Source organism: Pipra filicauda, unplaced genomic scaffold (assembly GCF_003945595.2).
Source record: "Pipra filicauda isolate LSUMZ 115617 unplaced genomic scaffold, ASM394559v2 scaffold4_size7858003_pilon, whole genome shotgun sequence".
In the NCBI taxonomy this organism is placed as follows: Eukaryota; Metazoa; Chordata; class Aves; order Passeriformes; family Pipridae; genus Pipra; species Pipra filicauda.
The window spans coordinates 1,165,361-1,188,213 of NW_024104643.1; the positions used below are offsets into that span (position 1 = coordinate 1,165,361).

The window sequence follows — 22,853 nt, forward strand, 5'->3', positions numbered from 1 at the left end:
CTCATTTTCCCAGGATTGTCTGGGGGGTTTAGGTCAGGGGGGTTTTTGGCAAGTGGTCTTGAGAATTTTCTTTGAGTTGAAATACATGAGTACTATTAAAGTTTAATACTTAACATTTAGTTTGGTGGTTTTAATTAGGAGATAAATTTTAGTGTGCGGATCTCAAGCACTCCTGAAAATAGATTTGCACACAGCTAGAAAGAAAACAAGTATTTATTTGAAAATACATTTGCATGTAATACTAGGTAGCCTGGAATAGCTGGGGTTGTTTCAGCAAGAACAGGAAAGCAGGCATTAGACTAGGTCATTTTTCCATATTATGTCTGTCAGAATGAGTCTTGAGCCATTACTGGGATTGGGAACAGTAAGGGTAGCATCTCTGGTTATAGTAAATAACCTGTTGCAGCCAACGCTCCTCTTCCTCTTATTTGTCTTGGCAGGAGTTTAGAGGGGAAGCTCTATAGCTCTATCTCTATAGCTCTATCTTTACTTGAAACACTCTAAAACCACTTAAATATATGTATCCTATTACAGTCCTGATTAAGAATTATGATTAGGCATTCATTAGGATTTAAATAGTGGAAAGTCCCTATGAGATCAATTTTATAATATGTAGATTATATCAGTCTGAACAGCGATAGATTTTAGTATTTTTCATGAATTGTGCCCATAATTAAACTTATGGATTTAACTAAATTACAAAATAGCAAAGCTTTAGAGCATGTAATTAATTTAGTAATTCAGTGTAGCAAAGTAAACAAGGCAAAATTGTAGTATGGAAATTACATTATGCTCTTACTGCATATTGGGGCTATACAGTTACTGATTTCATGTAGCACCTGGTTTTATCCACCTCTCGGAGATGAAATAAAATCTAAGTGAATTTCTATTGACATATGAATATGACAAGTTGTTTACATGAAGTGGAAATAATAGCTAGAGAAGTTTGAGTTCTGTAATGATTTGTCTATTTTTGGCAATGTTTGACAGTTCTGCAGCATTCTAATTAAGTAACGGTGGTTAATGGTGCTCAGTTTCATAGTCTCTGCATGCCTTCCCCATGAGACTTGAATGGGCATGAAACATTGCATCAGGCTCAAGCAGTGCTTTCTCCTTAGGAGAAAGTGTCTTTTTCACCTGCTTTTGCAGGTGTCTAAAATGATTCTCATTTTCTACACTTAAAAGTGAAATGTTTTGAGAAATTTCTCTGGAGAAGAGTTTGCTGCCCTGCAGTGGAGGAAAGCCTTTGACATGGAAAGTTATGCCAAGATTGACTCACGTTCTGGGGTGAGAGAAATACAAACAGTAAACTTGAAATGCTGGAACTGGCAGAGGCCATGAGATGCTCTTGAAATGATTTGGGAGCTTGAGTTATTTGGTATGGCAACTGTAATTTTAACTCCTTTTTATGGACCAACTCTCCAGTATTTTAAATAGTAGGCCATTCTTAGATGAAAATAACACACAAGTGCAACATACACAAAATATTTACAAAGAAGTTAATTAAAATAATACTAGTCTAGCTAAACAGTAATGTTACTAGTTTAACAAGAATATTTGCACTGTAAACTGTTCCATTTTTATTAGAAAGCATGCTTTAATAAAGTAAAATATTCAATCCTAAAACTAGATTTTGGCAGTAGGCGAGGTATCAGGTATTACCCCAGCTCACTGAAAAATAGAAGCTCTGACTTGTGGTTTGTCTAAATGAACACTTAATTTCATTATTAAGCAACATTTGTCATCTGTAATATTAAATTAGTACCTGAAATTCTGTTACAACACCAAAACTCTCCTGTTTCTACTCGTAAATGTGAACATCAACAGCAGCCTTTCTGCCCTGTATGTACTATATTAAATAGAATACCTGGCCATTTTAAAATACCTGCTTTTGTATTGTTACTTGAATAGTAAATAAGTGTAATAATCCTAATATTTCGTGACCTAATTTGTTGGTAAAAAACTCAAATGTCTAGACCTCATTAGATGCCATTACCTCATTAGATGTTACCAGTAATGAAAAGCAGTAAAAATTGTAGCCCCGCATAAGGTACATACTGTATAGCTCTGCTGTGTGTGCGTGGGACAGTAGCCTAACTGATTGATGGTCTCCTTCCCTACAAGATTCCTGATTTCTAAAAAATAATTACAGACTTGTTTTTCCTGTCTTTTGGGGAGGAGTGCTATCTGCTGTATTCTTTGGCTGAAGAACCAAGCCCTTTTGGTATTCTTTTAAAGCTGTTTATTTTTAAAGTTACTCAGTTATGTCTACCCTTCACCTGTGTTCTTAACACCTGATTGTAATGAGAGCCAGTTGTATCACATGCCACTTGCACTGGGATATGAAGTCATGGTGAATACACTTAAAAGTCTAGCGTGTTTAACAGGTATCTGGTTATCCACTTTAGAGTATTTATGGGAAAAGGTTAAAATGTTGTCCCCAGCATAAATTGGGCCTATCTAGGACTGGTCTGTGTGGGAGCCAGGAGCTGCTGATCTTTGCTGGTATTTGCAGTCCAGGTTTCATGTTATTGTACAAATGGAAAGTGGTTTTTTTTCCTGGACTTTAATATATTTCTTTTGACATTTCATCTCTGTTCTTATCAGAAAAGGTAACTAGACTTTGTATTCTCAACTTTGCTTTGTTTTGCTTCCTTTATGACTGATTAGCTTAGTTTCTAAATTGGTTCCCAGATGAAAAAAGGTTTATATGATTGCATCGTGCAACTGTCATTGTATTTGGGTATCACTGGCTAACTTAGATCAAATTTGGCAGGGGAATGAGTGCTTCATGCAGAAATGCTGCCTTTCTACCAGCTGGTGGAGGCTGGGGATGAGAGACAGAAACCAGTGCATGGGATGAAGGGTATCTTGTGTGTGAGCTCCCCTGTTCTGCTTGCCCCAGGAGCTGGCTGGTGTGTGTGCTCTATAGATGTGGTTTGCAAGCACTCAAAAAGAGCTTTAGGGTGACCTGTTGTTCTGCTAAGTGGTAATTGAGGCTCGAAGTGGGAACTATTGACCATGAAAGGAGAGACTGGGAATGAGGGGAGATGAGCTCTAAGAAATGAGATGAATCCTGAAAGGATTGTAACATGTGGAAGAGGAAAGCCCACAGTTGTCTGTCCTCTGTGCAGATTCTGGGACAAATAATGGTGGGAATTTATCTTTTTGAATCACTCTAACATCAGTGGAACACTTGTTATTTACATCTTGCACGTACGTTGCTTTTTCCTTTGTAATATCTTTGAAGTTGAGGTCTAGAAGGGCAGACTATTTGGAGGCTGTTGCTTTAAGTTTATCATGCTGCTCTGACAAACTTTCCTTTTGTGGCTGAGGTGTCAGTCTTTAACAAGAGGCACTTCTGACACTTGATAAATATTGCTTTTAGAAGTGAGCAGTGCAGTAGAAATGGAAAAACATTGAGATAAAATTTCTTTTATAACATTTGTTTCTTGGCTTTCTGACTTAAGATACCTACTGATAGTCAGAGGTGCCTTTCGTATGGAAAGTGCTGAGACTGATAGGGGCTGCCAAACCACCTGCCTGGGATGCTGTTAAGGAGAAAAAGGGGACATGAAGAAAAGGATACACTATATACGTGTTCTTCAGCAACAGAATCAGTTGTATTTGCTTTTCTTCGTCTTAAGATAGATATTACCTTTTTGGAGGCCTCAGTAAGTTTTCAATAAAATATTTTTCTTGTTATGAGTGTGCTATCTGATAATACATGAGAAGTGTATTTGAGCTCTTCTGATTCTTGCCATGTATGGCACAATAAACTGCCCAAATTTGGTCAAATATTTTTAGCCACTTAGTCATATGTCTTTTAATGTGCTGCATATGCAAGCTTTTGATTCACTTAGCAACAGCATTTTTATGAGTATATCTTGCCAGGTTTTCTTATGTATATTTGAAAAAACAGACAAGAATTCTTCTGTGTTGGGTTGTGTCACAATTAGTTGGTTTGGGGTTGTTTTTGTTTGTTTGTTTGTTTTGGTTTTGTTTTTTTTTTCAGTAGTGCTAATCAATTCTAAGATATCCTTGTTTTCACAGATGATGAATTCTGGAGGATTTTAAGATACACAAGTATGCAGCATATTAAAATATCTAAATTTAAAAATGTTTCTGATAGAAATTTATTTTTCCTTATAATTAACTGGTGAATATTATTATAGATATAGAATATCAGTGGTCAGGCAAACTGGATATCCAGAAAAAGATGGACATGTGGCATGTGTGACATATGGCTCGGTTAGTGTTTCTGTTAAGTGTAAACATCTGAGCTTCTTGAATTTGTTTTCTTTCTGAACTGATTTATGGTCTTGCATTTGATTCCCTTTCATTTAAGTAACCCAATGTCTTACAACAAGAGGCGATTCTCTTCTTTCAAGCTTGTTACTAGTGTATAAGCATTGTACACTGATGATAAGTGGAAGAAATTAAAGGCAATATGCTTGATGAATTTGTAGTCTTTATTGTTGGACTATGTTAAGAAATTATTTTATTAAAAGAATTGCTGATTTACGGATGGATATGACTAAAACGTTTCCAAGACAGTTTTCAAAAATACCTGTAGGTAGGAAGGTTTCTGAATGTTTTCACTCCAGAATGTGGTTTTGTATTTAACTGAAAAACAAATAATGCAAGCGATGTACTGCAGTCGAGCTGCACATTTCTGAGTGAAAAAGTCCAGATGAGACTCGTTAAAACAGTTCTATGTTACATTCTAAACAAAGCCTGAAGTTCATACCTAACTGAAACAAATGGGGTCAAAGAGGGATGATTTGTTGCTGGTTTTGTTTGGCTGGTTAAACTGGGCAGCAATACATCAGTGTAGCTGTTGCCTCAACATTGTAGAATGAAGGAAAGCTTCAGGATTCATCTTGAAATGTCCAATTGCTTAAATAAAGAAATCTGAAGGTTTTTTTTTTCCTTAGTAAAGCAGTATGTAATTTTTTGTCTTCTTAGAAGTATACTGGAAAGTAAAATTTATACCTTAATTGCATTTAATTAGAGGCATAATTCTCTAGAAGGATTTAGGAGCCCAGGAGTAAAGTTCTTATTTCAGCCTTCTGGCTATGTAAGATTGTTGATTTATTAAGCTAAAAAGTTAATACCAGTCTTGTGGGGTCTAGCTGTTTGGAGTTCTTGCTGTCCTGAGATGCAGAGGGACTTTTCTCTCAGTTGCTCTGCCCTTTTAAGGGCAGCATTATGGAAGTTGGCAAGAAAACTCACTGAGCACCCTGTGAGAAAAATACTTGAACACAGAGAAGAAATGCAAAATAGGAGTCAGTTAAGATGGAGGTCTGCAGAATGGCTGTAGTTCTGCATCTGGGCAACACTGTTTGCTTGGTAATTAAGAGATGTGCAGATATGATAATATTTTTGCAATTGCCAAATTGATACTCAAGTAAGTTTTATAAACAGGGATGATTAATAGACTGTTAAAAGATTTATGGTGGTATAGAATATGCTGCATTAGAAAACAGCAGGGGGATGTTGAAATACAATGTAGCATCCCCTTCATACTCCTTAGTCTCAACTGTATTACAGTTGAAACCACATTATGGTATTGTTTCCAAACTACTCCCTGTCTCTTAGTCACAATTCTACTTCATGGTTAGCATGGTTTATTCAATTTTAATATCCACTCCAGTGGCTGAGCTGGGCCTGGGATGGAGTGAGGACCTGGGGGCTTTATAAAGGGAACCTCTTTGTACTAGAGAACAAGGTTGGTAAATGGCTTCTCAGAAAATCAGAATGCATGTACCTGAGAAAATAATATTTTTTGGTTTTGTTAAACTCTGTTTACATTCATTTATTTAAAGTTTTACAAATTTGAAACACCTGCTGTTTATCTCTCAAATTTTTCCTGTCTTGCTGTCAGACCCCAACAAATAAACCATCCTTCCTCATCAAACCTGGAAATACTTACCTTCTCTCCTGAAGATGTTGCTTAAAGATGCACAGTATCGTAGAACAGCTTTAATATGAACTTACTTCTTAACTCTTTCTTTCTTTGTAGGCTTGTATAGATGATAACGTAGATATGGTGAAATTTCTGGTGGAAAATGGAGCAAATATTAATCAACCAGATAATGAAGGCTGGATCCCTCTGCATGCAGCTGCTTCCTGTGGATATCTTGATATAGCAGAGTAAGACTTTTTCCTCTATTTTCGAAATCAATATATTTTGCTAATACATTGTTGGAGAGGCACTAGAAGCAGATGGTATTCATAAATTGTCTTTTTAGTTGCCTCTGGGATGTGTAGTGGAAAAGAATGCTTTTATATTGTGTGTTGGTTGTGAAGTGTGCTCTGTCCATAACTTTGTGCATTGCATTTTCTCTTTCTAACTTTCTTACATTGCATCTTAGGTAGATACAAAGATAAACAAAACATAAGACTGTTTATGACTGTCAGATCATTTTTTTAAATTATTTTCTTCTGTAGAAAGGTTTTTTTGGGGGGAGGCATATGGAGAAAATTCAAATTTACATTTATTAGTAGTCTGAACCATTATCCCAGGATAAGTCTGTGTAGGAGATACATTTTGCAGTTGTGTTTGCAGTCTTGAAACATTTGTTTTTCAGCTGTGGTCTAGAACAGTGACTTTTGTTAGTTATTTTGGTTGTGGAGCAAAATCTTAGAGTTCAAGTTAGATGCCTGTTACGGTATTAGTTAAAGCTTACTCACTACTGAATTCCAGGAGTGGTTTTATTATTCTTGAAGTCTGTTCAAGACCACTGAAGATATGCTAAAATCAGATTTTTCTAAAGGTTGTCTCTTTGAGCCTGAAATAATGATTGATTTGAGAAAATGTGAGGTGTACGTGGTTCAGCACACTGTTGCTGCAGCTAAGCAGGTAACAGTGTCTTTCTAAAGACACTTTGGGTAAACAGACTTTGTTAATTCTACTAAATTCACTGTGATGTCTGATCCAGTGTGAGATTTGTATAAAATATAAAGCAGTATTTTCTCATGTAATCATGTACTAATTACAGTGGCAAAAAATGGAAATGGTGAGTTTGTTCTGTGAGTTTGAGAGTTTTAATTGCCTCAGTCTAAAGGAAAATGAAAAATTCTGGGGACTGGTATATAATTTTCACTGGGAATTTTTTTTTTTGGGTGTTCATACGGTGAAGTGCCTTGTATGTCCTTGGTATAACTGGGGCACTGTGTGACCACAGCATCTGTAATCCGCATTTCTATGCTGTGCAGATGTTTGATGCTGTAATCCGTCTTGCATGTGTATTGGAAGTGTTTACTTGATGACCATACTACGACAATAATTTCCCTACAAACTGAGATAATAAAGCCTCTCTTCAGTTTAGTGGAGATAAAATACCTGCCTTTTTTCCACAATAAGAAAAAGTTGAATAAGCGTTCTTGATTTGGCATTGCAGCTTAACGTAGGCACGTGTTCAGGAAAGAGACAGCAATGTTCCATGTCCACAAGACAGTTTTTTCCTGTTGACTTGAGTATCTGAAATCTATCACCTTTTTTTTATCTCAGAGTGGAACAGAACCTGTGTGCATATTTTCTATAGATAGCTTTACGAGAAATGAGGTTATTGGGGTATAATCCTGTGGGATGTGGGACATCTAAGCTGTTGGAAGAGCAGTGTTTTTAAGGTGCATGGAGTTTTGAAGATAAGCTGTTGAAACATATTTCCATATACAGCTGAGAAGAGTAACTTGACATGGATGTGGCAATACTTAGATCTGATGAGGCCCATGGAGTTTAGATTTTCTTGAAACTGCTTCTCCAAGAGCTCAGCTTCAAATAATGTACAAAACTGAATTCTACAAAGCATAATTTGCAGATGAAGCAAAATTGGGAGAAGGTGAAAGGAACTTTTAATTTGGGTAAATTATGGATCTTATGTACATAGTTCTGAAAAGATTACAGCTAATAGCTTGTCATCTTTCAGTTCTTTATGATTTAGCATTTTTGTAAAGAACATCTTCTGTTCTTTTCCTATTTTCGTGCAAGAGAGAAGAAAGTCAGGGAATGAGTTCTGGTGTTCCCTGACTTTGTTAATGAAAGCCTGGGAGCATCTGACCTGTGCTTCCCTTTCTCATCCTCCTGTGGAACTGCCTATTGCCAGCTTTGTAGAGCTTCTCAAATTGGAGACTCAGCAATCTTATTTCTGCTTCCTCTGCTGGCATCTTAGGTCTTCTTAGGGTTTCCTTCAGATGTAAATAGCCGCAATTTATTTCTCTTGAAATAGCACAATCTTTTAAGTTCTCCAAATATGCAAAATTACTTAATATATAGAATTTGTTTACAATGCTTATATTTTTACAATTCATAAGAAAAATATTGCACGATAGCATACTTTCATTATTTCAGGTTCGCATGTTTCAAAATCAAAAATTATGTCTGAGAAAGAAACTGAGCTAGGAGATGAGGATATTTTCTGTTACGAAATGCATTTTTATGTTTAAAATCTTAGAATTATAGAATAGTTTGGGTCTGAAGGGGCCTTTCAAAGGTCATCTAGTCCAACCCCCCTGCAATGAGCAGAGACATCTAAAACTAGACCAGGTTACTCAGAGTTCCATTCAACTTGGCCTTGAACAATTCCAGGAATGGGGCATCCACAACTTCTCTGGGCAACCTGTTCTGGTGTTTCGTCATAGAATCATGTAAGTTGGAAAAGATCCAAGATCATCGAGTCCAACTTTTGACTGAACACCACCATGTCAACTAAACCATAACACCAAGTGCCACATCCAGTCGTTTCTTCAACACTTCTAGAAATGGTGACTCCACCACCTCCCTGGGCAGCCCATTCCAATGCTTAACCACCCTTTCAGTGAAGAAATTCTTCCTGATGTCCAACCTGAACCTCCCCCAGAGCAGCTTGAGGCCATTTTCTCTTCCCCTGTTGCTGGTTGCCTGGGAGGAGAGGCCAATCCCCACCTGGCTACAACCTCCTTTCAGGTAGTTGTAGAGAGTGATAAGGTCTCTCCTGAGCCTCCTTTTCTCCAGACTAAACAATCCCAGCTCCCTCAGCTGCTCCTCATAGGACAATCATTTCCCTGATCCTGCTGTCCACACTCTTTTTGATACGGGCCAGGATGCCATTGGTCTTCTGGGCCACCCAGGCACACTGTTCGTTCATGTTCAGCCAGCTGATGACCAGCACCCTTGGGTTCTTTTTCCCTTGGGCAGCTTTCCAGTCACTTTTCTCCAAGCCTGCAGGACTGCAGGTGGTTGTTGTGACCCAAGTGTAGGACCTGGCACTTTGTCTTATTGAACCTCGAACAGTTGTCCTCAGCCCATCAGTCTGGTCTGTCCAGATCTCTCTGCAGAACCTTCCTACCAGAAGGGTAGAGCAGATTAACACTCCTGCCCAACTGAGTGTCATCTGTGAGCTTACTGAGGGTGCACTCAACCCACTCATCCAGATCATCGATAAAGATTAATATTAAACAGGACTGACCCCGAAACAGAACCCTGGGGAACACCAACCACCAGCTGAATTCACCATTCACCATCACTGTCTGGGCCTGGCCATCCAGCCAGTATTTTACTCAGTGAAGAATGAATAAAGAGTCCAAGCCATGAGACACCAGTTTCTCCATGAGAGTGCTGTGGGAAACCTTATCAAAAGCTTTGCTGAAGTCCAGGTAGACTTTATCCACAGTCTTTCTCATCCACTAGGTGGGACACCTGGTCATAAAAGGAGATCAGGTTGGTCAACCTGTGCTGTCTGCACCTGATCCCCTGATTGTCCTGTACGTGTCACTCACAGTGAAGAATTTCTTCTTAGTACCTCATCTAAACCAGCCCTCTTTCAGTTTGAAGCCGTTCCCCCTTGTCCTGTCACTACATGCCCTTGTAAGAAGTCCCTCTCCAGCTTTCATGTAGGCTCTTTTAGGTACAGGAAGGCTGCTATGATGTATGTCCCATAATGTACACATTCTTCCTAAGTAGTACCTACAGATGTTCCCGAGTGAGGGCACTCATATGCTGGAGATACGTGAGAAGTACCGAATGTGTAGGTGGTAGGGAGCTTCTTCGAAAAAAAACTCTGGATATCTCAGGGAGCCACCACTTCAGCCATGTTTGGGCACTGGTCCCATGCTGATTGCGAAGGGGCTGAATGAATTCATGGCATGGCCTCCACTTGTTGGGGTTTTATTTTGCTTTTACTAACTGTGCTGTCTGGTCAGTGGGCTTGTCATTGCAGGTATATTCCCTGTCACTATTATCCTCCACTGTGTTCACCAGTCCTATGGCGTCTTCTCCCAGCAGTATCTCCTGTCCCATTTGAGTTTTCTGCCCTTCAGAACAGCTGTATTCTCTTGAGTATGCTTCCTGTCTCTTCTAAAAAAATGAATCTTCCAGTTTAAGAAATGTTAGTCTTAGGGAAGGCCACTTCAACTGAAATATACAGCAAGGGAACATAGTAGAGTGTGAAATAAAGTGTCAGCTGGTTGCACATGGGGAGTTGTGCTGTAAAAGCAAAAATTCTGGTGTGGAGTGCAACTGCTCCTGTTCTTTCTGTAGTTTCTGCTATCTGTAAGTGCTAGGAGTGTTTCAGCTTACTGGAAATTCTTTGAATGCTTTTAATTTTAGAATTGCCTGCTTAAGTTGCTGTTCATCTAGTTTATGATTATGTGAATTACCTTACAAGTAATTGTAATATGAACATGTTTTCAATTATAATTCTTCAAAATTGCCAAAACAGGTGGATTTTGGGTAGCACGTTCTCTTTTTCTATTCATCTCCATTTTTTTCATTACACAAAACTTTACACAAAGGAGCCTTTTTTTCTCTAATGTGCTAGTATGAACTAAAAAGTCAGCATCAAATGCTTTGTAAAATTTTAGTTATGTGGATAAAAACTTTCATGCGGGAGGACTTGAACAGAAATTTTGTGTACATTCTTTAAGATGGTATTTAATGGGTAGGATTAAATTTACCTTTGTAAGACTCCTGTAAAACTATTTTTGTATATCATGAATTATTTTATTTGATAGATCTATTCTACAGTTTAAAAGCATGTATATTTTTTCAGTATCAAGGAACAGACAAATTCCATTTTAGAATGTAAAAAATGTAATGGAGGAGGGAAAAATAGTGGCATTTAGAAAACAATTCTAAAATGCTTCTTTTTTATTTCTCTCTGCTTTGTATTGCACAAGATTCATGTAAAATAAAACTGAAATTATAGAAATTTCTGGTCAAGAATTAAAGTTTGTGTTAAAAATTTATTCTCTTGTGGGTTTTGTAGGATGCCTAGTTGTCAGTGTCTAGTTGATGTATTTCGAACCTTGTTTGCAACTGTACAGTTATACTGCTTAAATATGAATGCTTTTTCATTTTACCCAAAATGAAAGAAGGTGCATCTTCCATCAAGTGTAAGAAAAGCGTTTTTCAAAACCAACTTAGAAGTCAGTGACAGTTACACTTTTGTGCAAAAAAACCCCACAAAACAAAAACTGAAGGAGGAGAGACATGTCTGCTGAGGGCAGAATACCTTCATGTAGTAGATATTACAACAGTTTGCCCAGTGTTGCTGTAGATACTAAAATTCCTCATGGATTCAAGGGTTGAGAAGTCCATGGAGGGTGGATATATAAAAAAAATACAAATGCAGAATATATACGTACAAATGGGATCTGGTTCAGAAAGTTCATGAAAGTAGATGGAAACTGGAAAGGTATTACGGGAAATATAGCATGTATTTGCTCCATTTTTATTCTCTGTGAAGATCTAATTTCTGGATATAGGCTAGTTATTGAATGAATGCTTGAACTAAATCTGTATGTTTGAGAGCCATGTTTGATACACAGTTACATATACAGACCCTAAGACTTAGCACATTTTCAAAATACACCTTCATTATTTTAGAGGTTTTAAAGGGTGAAGCGTGTGATTACAGTCAGAAAGAGAAAATCTTGTAAAGTTCAGAACCTTCTCACTCAGTTTATTTAGGAGGAGAATAGCAGCTTGACCAACTCTGCTGCTCTAAAACCCAGCTCACCCACTTTCCTTCCTTCCTGCAGTATACCTATGTTGTATCCTCTCCTTCCCCTAATATTTAAAGCAGACTTTGTGTGTAACCACTCGCTTGTTGCTGACGCCCAACTGTTCTTCCAGACTCCAGACACCTGAAAGTGAACCCAGACAAACTTGTTTGCTGAAGCCTCGGCAAACCATTGTCCCAGGATGTCCCTATTTTAGTAACAGGCCATTAAGACTAAATGAGTGATCACTGTTTGATATACAGAGGACTCAGAGACAGTCCTGCAAACCTGTAGTTGGATACCTGGATGTTCAGTGATAGGGTGGTTTGCTTACAGCTCTAGTTGGCTTGTGGGGACTGCTGTGGGTGCTGGCTGGCAATGATTCCTGCTTGTGCTCTTCTGACAACAGCTAGTAAAGAGAATCCACTGCAGTTTCACAATATGCTTAATGAGATCTAACTTGAAACTACTGCAGAAGCAAGGAGATACTTTCTTCCGTCCTCGGTTTTACTCACTCCACAGGCTCTTGCCTCCTCTCTTGCATTATCTAATTATCACACAATGTGGGAATTATTAGCATAAGACTAACCTTCACGGAGTTTGGAGGATTTATTCTCTTTCGGAGCAGTGAGCTGACCTGCTTGCCAGCAGCAGTTGGCATAGATATGCAGGTAAAAAAAATATCTGAGCTGCTTTTCAGACATACCTAGCACTTCTGATCAGAAGCGTGGCTGTGTAGAGGTGCCTGTGCAGTGGTAGAGTGCTACGTTTCATCTCCCACTTCCTGAACCTGAAGCAGTTGGTACTGTTGAATGTTCTTTGATGACAAGTGAGAGTGTTGGTGTCAGAAAGTATATTTCAGAGCAGTTGTTTTTAATCCATTTCTCTCAAAGTTTTAATCACTTTATCACCTGAAGCTGTTTCTTACTCACTGGGGATTTTTAATCTCAACTCCTTTAATCTAAATCTTTAGGATTAAACACTTTAATCCTAAAGAGCAAAACATTATTTAGGCAGAGCAGGCCTATAAAAATGCTAGGGATGGCTTCTGTTCCTTCAGCTTTGTTCCCAGTTATGGTTGTAAACAACTGAAGTGATATTATTAATGATACATTCAGAAATGGATCTTTGAAGGATAATCAGAAATTTGGATTTGTGAATGGCAAGGTGAAGTTCGTGGTTTGATATAAACCACATGGAAACTGATTATGCAGGTTGGTATGGGGTTTGGTCTGATAGAGATGCTGCAAGGTGAATGAGTGGCTTTGTCAGGATTCAACACATTTCTTTAAATGACACTAGGAAATGTTAACTGGAGGAGTAGAATTAAAAGGAAAAAGAACCAAATATGAAACTTGATACAACCCATTCAGAAAACGAGGACTTCAGAAGGATGTGTTATAAAACAAACCATGTGACAAAATAAAAGCAGGGAAAGATTTATTCCTAGCCAGAGAAAAACAGCTCTTCTAGAAGAATGACAGACTCTTACAAGTTGATACTGATAAAGACGCAGTGTTTGTTTTGAGAGCTGTGAAAAGGTCACTGCAGGCTTTGGAAGATTGTTTCAGGTAATTAATCTCCATCTGCTGCCATCATTCTGGAAGAATAGATTGGGAAAAAACATTAATGGGAGAGAAAATATGCCAGTATGGTAGTCATCTGTGTAGTGTCCCCTCCCCGCCAGTCAAAAGTGTGATGCTTGTTCTTTATTGGCAACATAAAAGTTTCTCCTTCTCCAAGCTTGTATTGGATATCTGCAAGGATAAAGCTAAATTCTGTTAGATAAAATAATGGGGAAACTTGGAGAAGATCAGTGAGCTAATATCAGTTGGCATTTTTTTTCTGAGGATGTACTGGGGCTGTGTACTGTTACCAGCATGTTTTTGCCACATATATGTACATCCTGTGAATAATTAAATACTGATGAAGTTGTTATGGTTGATGGTGAGATTCCCTTTTTAAAATCATGTCACTATGTGGTAGAATTTACTCTTTTCTACTGTGTAGCTGTGATCTGATGTGTGGATAAAACCTACTTGACAGAAATACACAGTAAGATCTAGTTGATGGGTTAGAGGAAACTATAGGACCCAACAAATTTGTTACCTGTTTGTTCACCTGAGTGTAGGAGACCTGGTCACTCTAGAATGCACAAAGGCAGTGTGTGCTCTCTAGCTGCTTTCTATCAGATTGGGTTACTGTGTGCATCTCTACTTGTGACCGTAACTATTTTTTAGTAAGTATATTGTGTTTCTGTTCTGCTAAGGCTAAATGTACTAGAATTTAAGTTCAGAGATATGTTCCTCAGGGACATATGACTTAATGGAAAGTCAAGGGACTGATGTCCAGTGTAAAGCTCAGAGCACTGAAAAAGAATTTGAAAGTGCAGCTCATGTCTCAAAAAACCATCCTGCTGTGAGAAGTCATGTACATAGGAAAGATCTTACTTATCATAAAACAATGGTTTTACTGGTATTCTGAGAACAATTTAGAGTAAATACCTTACCTCTGAATTCTGAAGTAGAATGTGATACATATGGAAGAGAAGACATACATAAGAGTGATAGATATGGAAATCTGGGAGCTTGGATAGACTCCCCCAAGAAATGTAACACTCAGTTCCTTCCTGACTGGTGTCTTGTGGCCCATTGCCACAGATAAACTCCTATTTTCTAGGTATGACTGGAACATGAGAGAACAGCTCTAGATACATGAGCAACCAAGTTTTGAATTGCACAAATGCTTGGTGAGTATGGCATACTGTCACATGTGTGCGCCTCATCAACTAATTCAAAATTACTGTTTGAGAGAGAGGTGAATCTATGGAATTGTTAGTGCCGTTGACTGTTGAATGTAGTATTTATTCAGTTATCTGGTATAAAAATAAGTTAATTCACAGTAAAGTTGGTTTTGAATATTGATTTTTAGGAGAAAACAAGGATGTGGTATAGATTGTCACTCCTATGCATCTCAGTTTTTACTTTCTTTCAGCTTTTACTTGAGTGGTTTTCTTTGTTGTGAGTTTGACCCTATTCGGGCACTTAGAGTAGACTTTCTAATGACTCTAAAGCAATTTATGACCTGTTTGTCCTTTCTTAAAGCCATGTCTTTTGTTGGCTATCCTAAACTGCGTCATTTCATTGCAAATGATCCTAATCTGTGTGTGTTTTTCTAGCGTTATCCCTGACTGAGGCAGCATAAAAGCTGTTTGAATTCTTCTGAAATGCATGTAAATAAATGTGGTATCTCTAAACATATAGTACTGCTGTGCGTTGATGAGAGTGAGTTATTTGGATACAATTCAGATACTAAGACACAGAAGTGTGGGGGTTTTAAATAACAGCAGATATGACAGAAAAAAAGTATAAAAAAGGAATTATTTGAAACCTCTTTATTACAGATGAGGTACTGCTTATCAAATTTGAATAAAGAGTAGGAATTTCTTTTGGAAGAAATGTGATTTCAAGGAAAATTAAAGTGGACTGGACATGTAACAACTGCTATGAAGTGCAGAATGTTGATATCTAACTAGTGGCCGTACCAAGTTCAATACTACTCAGCAATGCTGAAACCTTCACCTTGGTAGTAATGTTGCCTTGTAGAGAGATATGCTCACTATATTATTACATAATATAATTACAAAGAAGGTAAGTTCTGTGATGTAGTAGTTATGTATACACTAATACCTGTTTAGCACAATAAAAGAATTGATCTTGGCTTAAATTTTTCAGATATAAATGCCAAGAAGCGGCTGTAAGCTTGTTAAGTCCGTACTCATAACTTCCACAGAAATAGGAATCAACAATTACAAATTGTTGTTTGTGGTGCTAATATACCCAAATTTAGCAATTCTGCTTTTGGCACAAGGCAGGAGGGATGGTGAGCTACTGGTGCGATCACCTCTTGTTAGTGGAGAATTAGCTGAGGAAGGTGGGCAGCAGCATAGTTTTCCCTCTTTCTCCTCCTTTTCTGTCTCCATGCTGCTGTTACCTCTTCTTTTCAATTAGTGTAACTCAAAACCAAGTGTTCCAAGCACAGAGAGTGTTGTGAGCTGGAGTTACTGTATGCACTCTGTAGCTGCAACGAGATATTTTTCAAACTCAACCCTCGTTTTTGCACAATAGGGTGCAAACTTTAAAGGAGAGAACACTTGTTCACAAAGTGAAATTAACATCTGATATGCACTTTAAAAACACTTTTTGTTTTGCTTTGTATCATTCCTGCTGAAGTTTTTGCCTGGTATTCATCCTGGCATTGCCAGGCTCAAGTTCTGTCTTTTTTTTTTTTCTTGTCTTTTTTTTTGTACGCAGGTTTACACCATATGTTTCCCTATATGGCTTTCTTCACGTTTTCTACTTTTGCTTTCCTCACTCACTGTTTACTTTCACCTGCACATTGCTCTGCCACCTCTCATATGTCTTTCCTCTGTGTGGATACGGCAAAATATGAAGGCTTAGTTGCTTTTCAAATGCTGCAAGTAGGAATTTTTCCTGTTCCATCTTTACAACATTAATATTTAGGTGGCCACCTATGTACAAATATTTCTAGAGCTTATTGCTTGCTTTTTTCAGAGACACAAGAGGACTAAGACTAACCAGTTACTGTTATCTACACTGTTTCTTTTATGCTCCTGCATACCAAGAAGGAAGACAGATCTCATTCTAGTTACTGTGCTTCCTTGGGCCTAGAAGTTGTAGTGGAGGCTAGGTACAACCTCCTACGTGCAGACCTCAGTGATGTGTTGGTATGCTATGAAATGTTGGCCTCATGATCATAAATATGTTTTTCATACAGGTACAGTATTTAGAATTGACAGTGCTGTTTACATAGGAAGATATTTTTTGGTTTTTTACTACTTTGATAGCTTTGGGAGTAGTTGACAATTTTGAAGCAAAGATGTGTTTCTGTCCAGGATGCCTTTCGTAACAGCTTCACGAGGGAAGATCAGAAGCTGGACTCGATGCTATCTGAAAGAGATACTGCATATTGAAGGACATAAAAAAAGTCTTTGCAAACTGTTTAATAGTTTAGAAAAAAGGCACATGCTGAAATTTGGATTATACTGGTGAAAATAGAAAATGTCCCTTTGCATTTGCTCAGAATCATTTGGCCATTTGTTTCTCAACTATTCTTTGTTATTCTTTTTTTAAACATCTCTAGCTATCTGAAATTGTCACGTTTTGTGTTCTGCAAGAGGAAATCATAAATTTACCTCAGGTCTCTTGCTGATATCAACTGTCCTGTATTTCAGGATAAATAGTTGTCTAGTTATGCCAAATAACCCTAATTAGTCTTATTTAACTTGGTGTTTTGCATAGTTGCTGGCTTGGTACTGCTCATGGTGGGAGCATTCCTATTTAGAAAGTGCTGCAGCATTTTTTTTTCAAGAGAGAGAGTTATGAGTGAAAATCTTCTGGACTTTGTGAAGCATCATAACCTTAAAAGTGCCTGAGTTTTCTCATGATTTGATTTTAATTTAAATGCCATTGCAGAAGCCCATCTTCCTGTGTCAGTCTCTATTCAGTTGTAAATGTTTAGAGGCAGAAGGTTGAGGCACAACAATAACTGACATAATAATAATGCGTGGGATGGCATTTTGCAGAGTGCCTAAATAAGGCACCCCTATGAGTTTGACTTAATTGTTTTTCACGTCATTTAATTCGTTCTTCTTCGGTCATAAAATCATGCAGGAGAAAGGATTCTTGGCCCAACTGAATTTCTACAGTTTTGATTCTGATACTGAATGTGGATAATTTCCTTCTGTAAATCATAAATTCAGGGAAAAAGACAACTGCAGGAATATTTCAGCTGTGGAGAAAGGAGGTCGAGGGAAATGATCTGTCAGTTTTCTCAGAAGGGGGTGAGGAGATTCCCCGTTGTGCAGAGCAGGGGTGCTGTGCGAGGTGCCCCTGCCCAGGCAAGCAGGACTCCTCCACGCCTTGCAAGACCTGCCAGCTGCCTGCCCCATGTAGCACACATTTTAACACTCTCCACCAGGTGATTACAGGGGTTACAACATCCATGGCCAAAACAGTGAAGTTGTGATTTTTTTATCATTACGTTTATATGGGCTTTGAATTATGTGTTTAAAAGTGATTGTAACAGTGTGAGAGTGAATGAGAGTCTTTGAGGGATAGCTGGACACTGGCTGTTCATTCCTATTCAGCCAACTGAGCATTTTCCTTGAAACTTGCCTGCTGATGCAGGGCATATGTGTACTGTGTACCACAGCAGAATTTAGCATAATGTTATGCTAATGCTACTGGATTTGCTTCAGGTTTATATTATTCAAGACATTCAAGAAAAATAAAAAGACTAGGCCTTTCTTCAATATCTTATTTTGAGAAATACATCTTATTAATGCAAAAATCACAAAGAAACTATAATTGTATCTCTCAATATGTTGTATATGCAGGTAGGTATACCTTTGCTTGCCTGGCCTTTAGGTGTTATTTTTGCTGCAGGTTAAAAAACAAAAAAACCCAAACCAACAAACCCAGACCCAAAACAAAACCACATTTGAGAAAGACAAAGTAGCATGAGCTTGAGGTAGCATTTCTGCTTCTGTCTGACGTAATAACAACATTGTTAGGAATTCAGATTGAAAGTGAAACTCTTCTACAGTTAGAAAATATTTAAAGAAACATTTACAGACACTTAAACCAATAGGAGGTCTGAAAAGAGACAGGTTTTACAGTTTTAGTGTATCTTTGACTTTAAAAAAAATTGGAAATAGCAGTATGAAAATTTTATATTTTTTATTTGATAAATATCTCCTGAAGTTGATTGTTTGGCCAGATATATTAGATATATTTTTGTAAGTTATTTGAGTGATTTACAAAGGTGTACTTTTAGAAGTCTATTGATATTTTATATTTAAAAATTGAAGAGTGAAACAATTCTGAAAGGCATTTTAAAAGAAGGCAATTTGAATTCATATTCCAAAGATGTTAGAGTTTTTAATTTGTTTTTACATCCTGTGAACTGTGTGCCAAATTTTTTTCATTGTTGGTTTCTTCAGATGAGGGCTTACACAGCTGCATGAACACAGCGACACTTTCTGTCTCTGGCTCCCTATTATTATTCAGTAAAGAGACTCTTGGAATTAATTTGAACTCCACCATCTATGGATTTTTTTAAAACCAGCTGGGTTTAGCTGAAATGGCTAATTAGTTAGAAGTTCTTGGCAGATCAGTTGTGCTCACAGTTGGTGCCCCCACTTGCCATTAGGCCATGTTTACTGGGAAGACCACATTGGACATGCTTATTTCAATATTTTTTAGGAGGGTCCCTCTCATCAGATTTTAGGAGTCAGGGACTGCTCTCCAGTCTTCTGACCAGTCTGAAGGGGCCACTCGTTTGCCCAGTGAGATCAGTAGGCAGTTTGTAATGAACTGAATCAATTCAGCGAATACTTCTCTCCCTTCCCTGGGCTTACCACCCTTCTGGTGACCTTCAGATTCAGCGAGTACTTAAAGTTAATTATGTCCCTAATGACTTTGCAAACTTGTTCCCAGATGTTGTGAAATGAGCCAAGGTTCGACTGTAAACATATGTCCTTCTTTCTGGTGCTGTGATAAATAATATGAAAATGTTATCTGCAGTGTATCTTGTCTGCAGCTGATAATTTTTAGTAAATCCAAGTTTGAGCATCTCTAGATTCTTAAGTTCTAAACTCACAGGTAAGACTCAACTTCGTATATGAAGTGTTTTCAGAGAGAGGTGTTTTCCTCTGTTTACTTTGTGTCTATATATGCATTTTGTTAATAGATATAAACACAAAAATCAGCTATAAGGGGTTTGGGTTTTTTTTAAATTCAGAATGCAGACCACGTTTCTAGTTAAAATTTTTAACTTCTAGTTCCTGAGTTTGGTTTTCCTGTGGAATATTTGAATTTTTACAGTAATCTCAGAGGTTTGTTATTTATTGTCTCAGATATACTGAGATTCCAACCCTCTATGGATGATATTGAAATGTATTTTTCGTAAAAGGATGGGAGAGAATCTCGGTTTCATAGTAATTCTAGAAAATTAATGTTTCTTTTTTTCCCCAGGTTGTTAGTTTCAGTCCTCAGTAGCTATTGAGGAATATACAGCAGTGATTCCTAAAACAAAAATTTCAACTAGAAATATTTTTACCTTCATAAAAATATGGTATTGGAAAGCAAACTTGTTCTTTCAGTCTTACTGAGACTGCATAGTGCTTGTCATGGAAATATCAGGGCTTAAGTATCAGGAATGATTTTATTTTCTTTTCCTGCTTTTGTCTTTCCTAGTATTCCTGGGATACTTGCAGTTCTCTATACTTAGACCACAAGAGCATCTAAAAGTGGTACCTTTAACTTCTGTGTTAACACTTAAAAGTTTTAGCTCCAAAAAAAAAGCATGGCATGAATCAAGTTACTGTTTCCTTCTTATCTGTTTAGATTTAGAATGAGCACCTACCAATGTGTTACATAGTTATTCTTGTGTAGCTGTCTGTTGAACGTGACCATTTTTCAACAAGTGAATTTCAGAAGATACAAATTTAAGTGCTACACCAAAAGTGTTAGTAGGTGATGGTGGAAATCTTATTTGGTTTTACTTTTTCACTGCATCCACGTTTGTGAAAAACACCTTTTTCTAGATGTGGTATCAAAAGACATGGTTCTGGACTTTCTGTTACACAGCTTCAGTTTCCTTTTCATTGCATCCACGTAGCTGTATCAATTAAGTATCGGCTGAGGAAATGAAGTTATATTATTTTTACGTACTTTAGAAAGATGAAATTTCAAGATGAAGGTAACACCTACTTAAAAAAGGTAAAATACAAGCAATTGTTTCTGTACATTGTTTGGTTTTTTCTCCCAAAAGATGGAAGACTTTTAAAATATGCATACATACCTACACACGCTGTTGCGTTTCAAGATTTTGGTGGCATGGTATCAGAATAACTGAAATGTCAAATACACTCATAAGTTACACTATAAGTTTTAATTAACATTTAGATTGAAGTACAATTCATTCAAAAATTAATTTATTTACATAAACCCCAAAATCTTCTGATTTTTAGGATTATTCTGGTACTAGTTTCTGCTCAGTTATACTTTACAAACTCAGGACATGATGCACTTGGTCATGTTTACCAAGTCCGTTTCGTTTCTGTAAGTGATGCAGAACTAGGTTATCTGCACACCTGCAGTGATTGCTCTCCTTTCCATTGGTAGTGCTAGGTTTCCTAATAAAAGCTTCTATGCTGTAGGTACCAGGTTGACTTCATGCACTGTCTGAACCCTGTCATTGCTTTGCTGAAACTACTTCTACTGTAAATAAAGATAAACAAATGCATATGGGGTAATCTGGATGATGTTGGAAATAGAAAAAAATGTAGATTTCATTACCAGGCTTAAAAGGTGTCTTTAAAATCATTGGATTTTGAATAGTTTGATTTATCATGAGTAATGCTCTTTCATTTAGTTTAGTTGAGGGGGTCACTGTTAATTTTTTGAGAGGGATAGCAGAGGAGAGGCCTAGTTGGAGTGTGTGAAGGAGCGTTTGTAAAGGACAGTTAACACTTCTTCGGTGAGTAGTGTGCTGCCTTTCATCTTTGTTCTGTTTCTTCCATCCCTTTAAATCCCGTGGGCTCTGGGCATTTTCACTCATCCTTCTTTTGCTGACCCAGGAAAACCAAAGCCCTGTAAGCGCCTGCAAAAGGAAAATCAGATAACTCTACTTCTCCAACCTTACTAATCTCCCTAGCTCTGCTGATCTGATGTTGATCTGTAAGCAGCTTCATTTTTGGAGTCTACTTTAAAGGAGCAATTGATCATGAAGTTGTCCATGTATAGAAATAATTACTTTCTGAAATGCTATGCTGGCTTTTTATTAATTCCCTACATTTTCTTATGCATTCTTTCTTTTATCATGTCTATAAGTTGTTGGCTCAGTTGACCAAATACAACTGCTTCAATGAGATATGTATTTGCTTACAGAAGTAGTTTTCTGCTAGAGGTATTATGTGGAAACAGGTAAAAATCAATTTTTTTAAACATCACTTTTTCCTTGTCTATATTAGAACATACACATTTAAAGAACATGACTGTTCACTTGGAATTGTTTAAAAAAGGTATTTTTGTCAGTGGTTGGCTTTGTTTTGACCTTGTAAGAAAGTTGATTTCCCCACTGCTCTTTCTGCCTGCTTAGCAGACAACTGCATAGCAATTACCTGATCTGTGACCGGGAGGGTGTTTCACTTTTGAAACAACACAACTGGTATTGTTGAGAAATGTTGTTACACTGTATTAATTTCTCATTCCCGCGGAAGTTAAATTTTGTAACTGGAGAGAGGTAAGAGTTACAGCACTGCACTCTTTTAAGAGGAATAGTATAAAACCGGCACCACATACCAGCATCAAAGTTGTTGGTGGCAACTGATGATGCATATCCCAAGAGATATGGTTACATTTCTGGGAATTAATTTTCACTTTGTAATCTGTTCATTTTTACCTCTGCTTAAAGTAATTACAGAGGTTTAATAACATGTACTATTTAAGTCATACAGTAAAAAATAGAAATATATGAAAGTACTTGATTCTGAGTTATTGAATAAAGATAAGGAAAATATAACTGATTCCGGATCTAGGACCATAATTAATTGGGAAAAGTTAAGCATCAATTAAGTACTTCAAGTAATTTGTATTAGTGTTGAATAAATTTTGTGATTGTCTCTTGCGTAATTTGGCATTCTGTAATAGTGAAAGTAAAAAAACACTCTTCATTTCATCCACAAATGGATGAGTAATTCTTCACTATTTCCTGATTTTTTTTTTTCTCAAATATATGGAAAATATAAATTAAGCTCTGCAAAGCAGGAGGTATGTTTTCAT

At 37.3% G+C, this 22,853-nt stretch overlaps 1 protein-coding gene across 3 annotated transcripts in view; it reads left to right on the forward strand.

Moving 5' to 3' along the window:
* The window catches only part of PPP1R12A (protein phosphatase 1 regulatory subunit 12A), a 113,605-nt gene that overhangs the window by 32,272 nt on the left and 58,480 nt on the right, over positions 1–22,853 (forward strand). For all 3 annotated transcript variants that reach the window (XM_027747743.2, XM_039386694.1, XM_039386695.1), the window contains exon 2: positions 6,026–6,156. In XM_027747743.2, the coding sequence (XP_027603544.1) occupies positions 6,026–6,156 (131 nt within the window). The remainder of the gene's footprint in view (positions 1–6,025; positions 6,157–22,853) is intronic.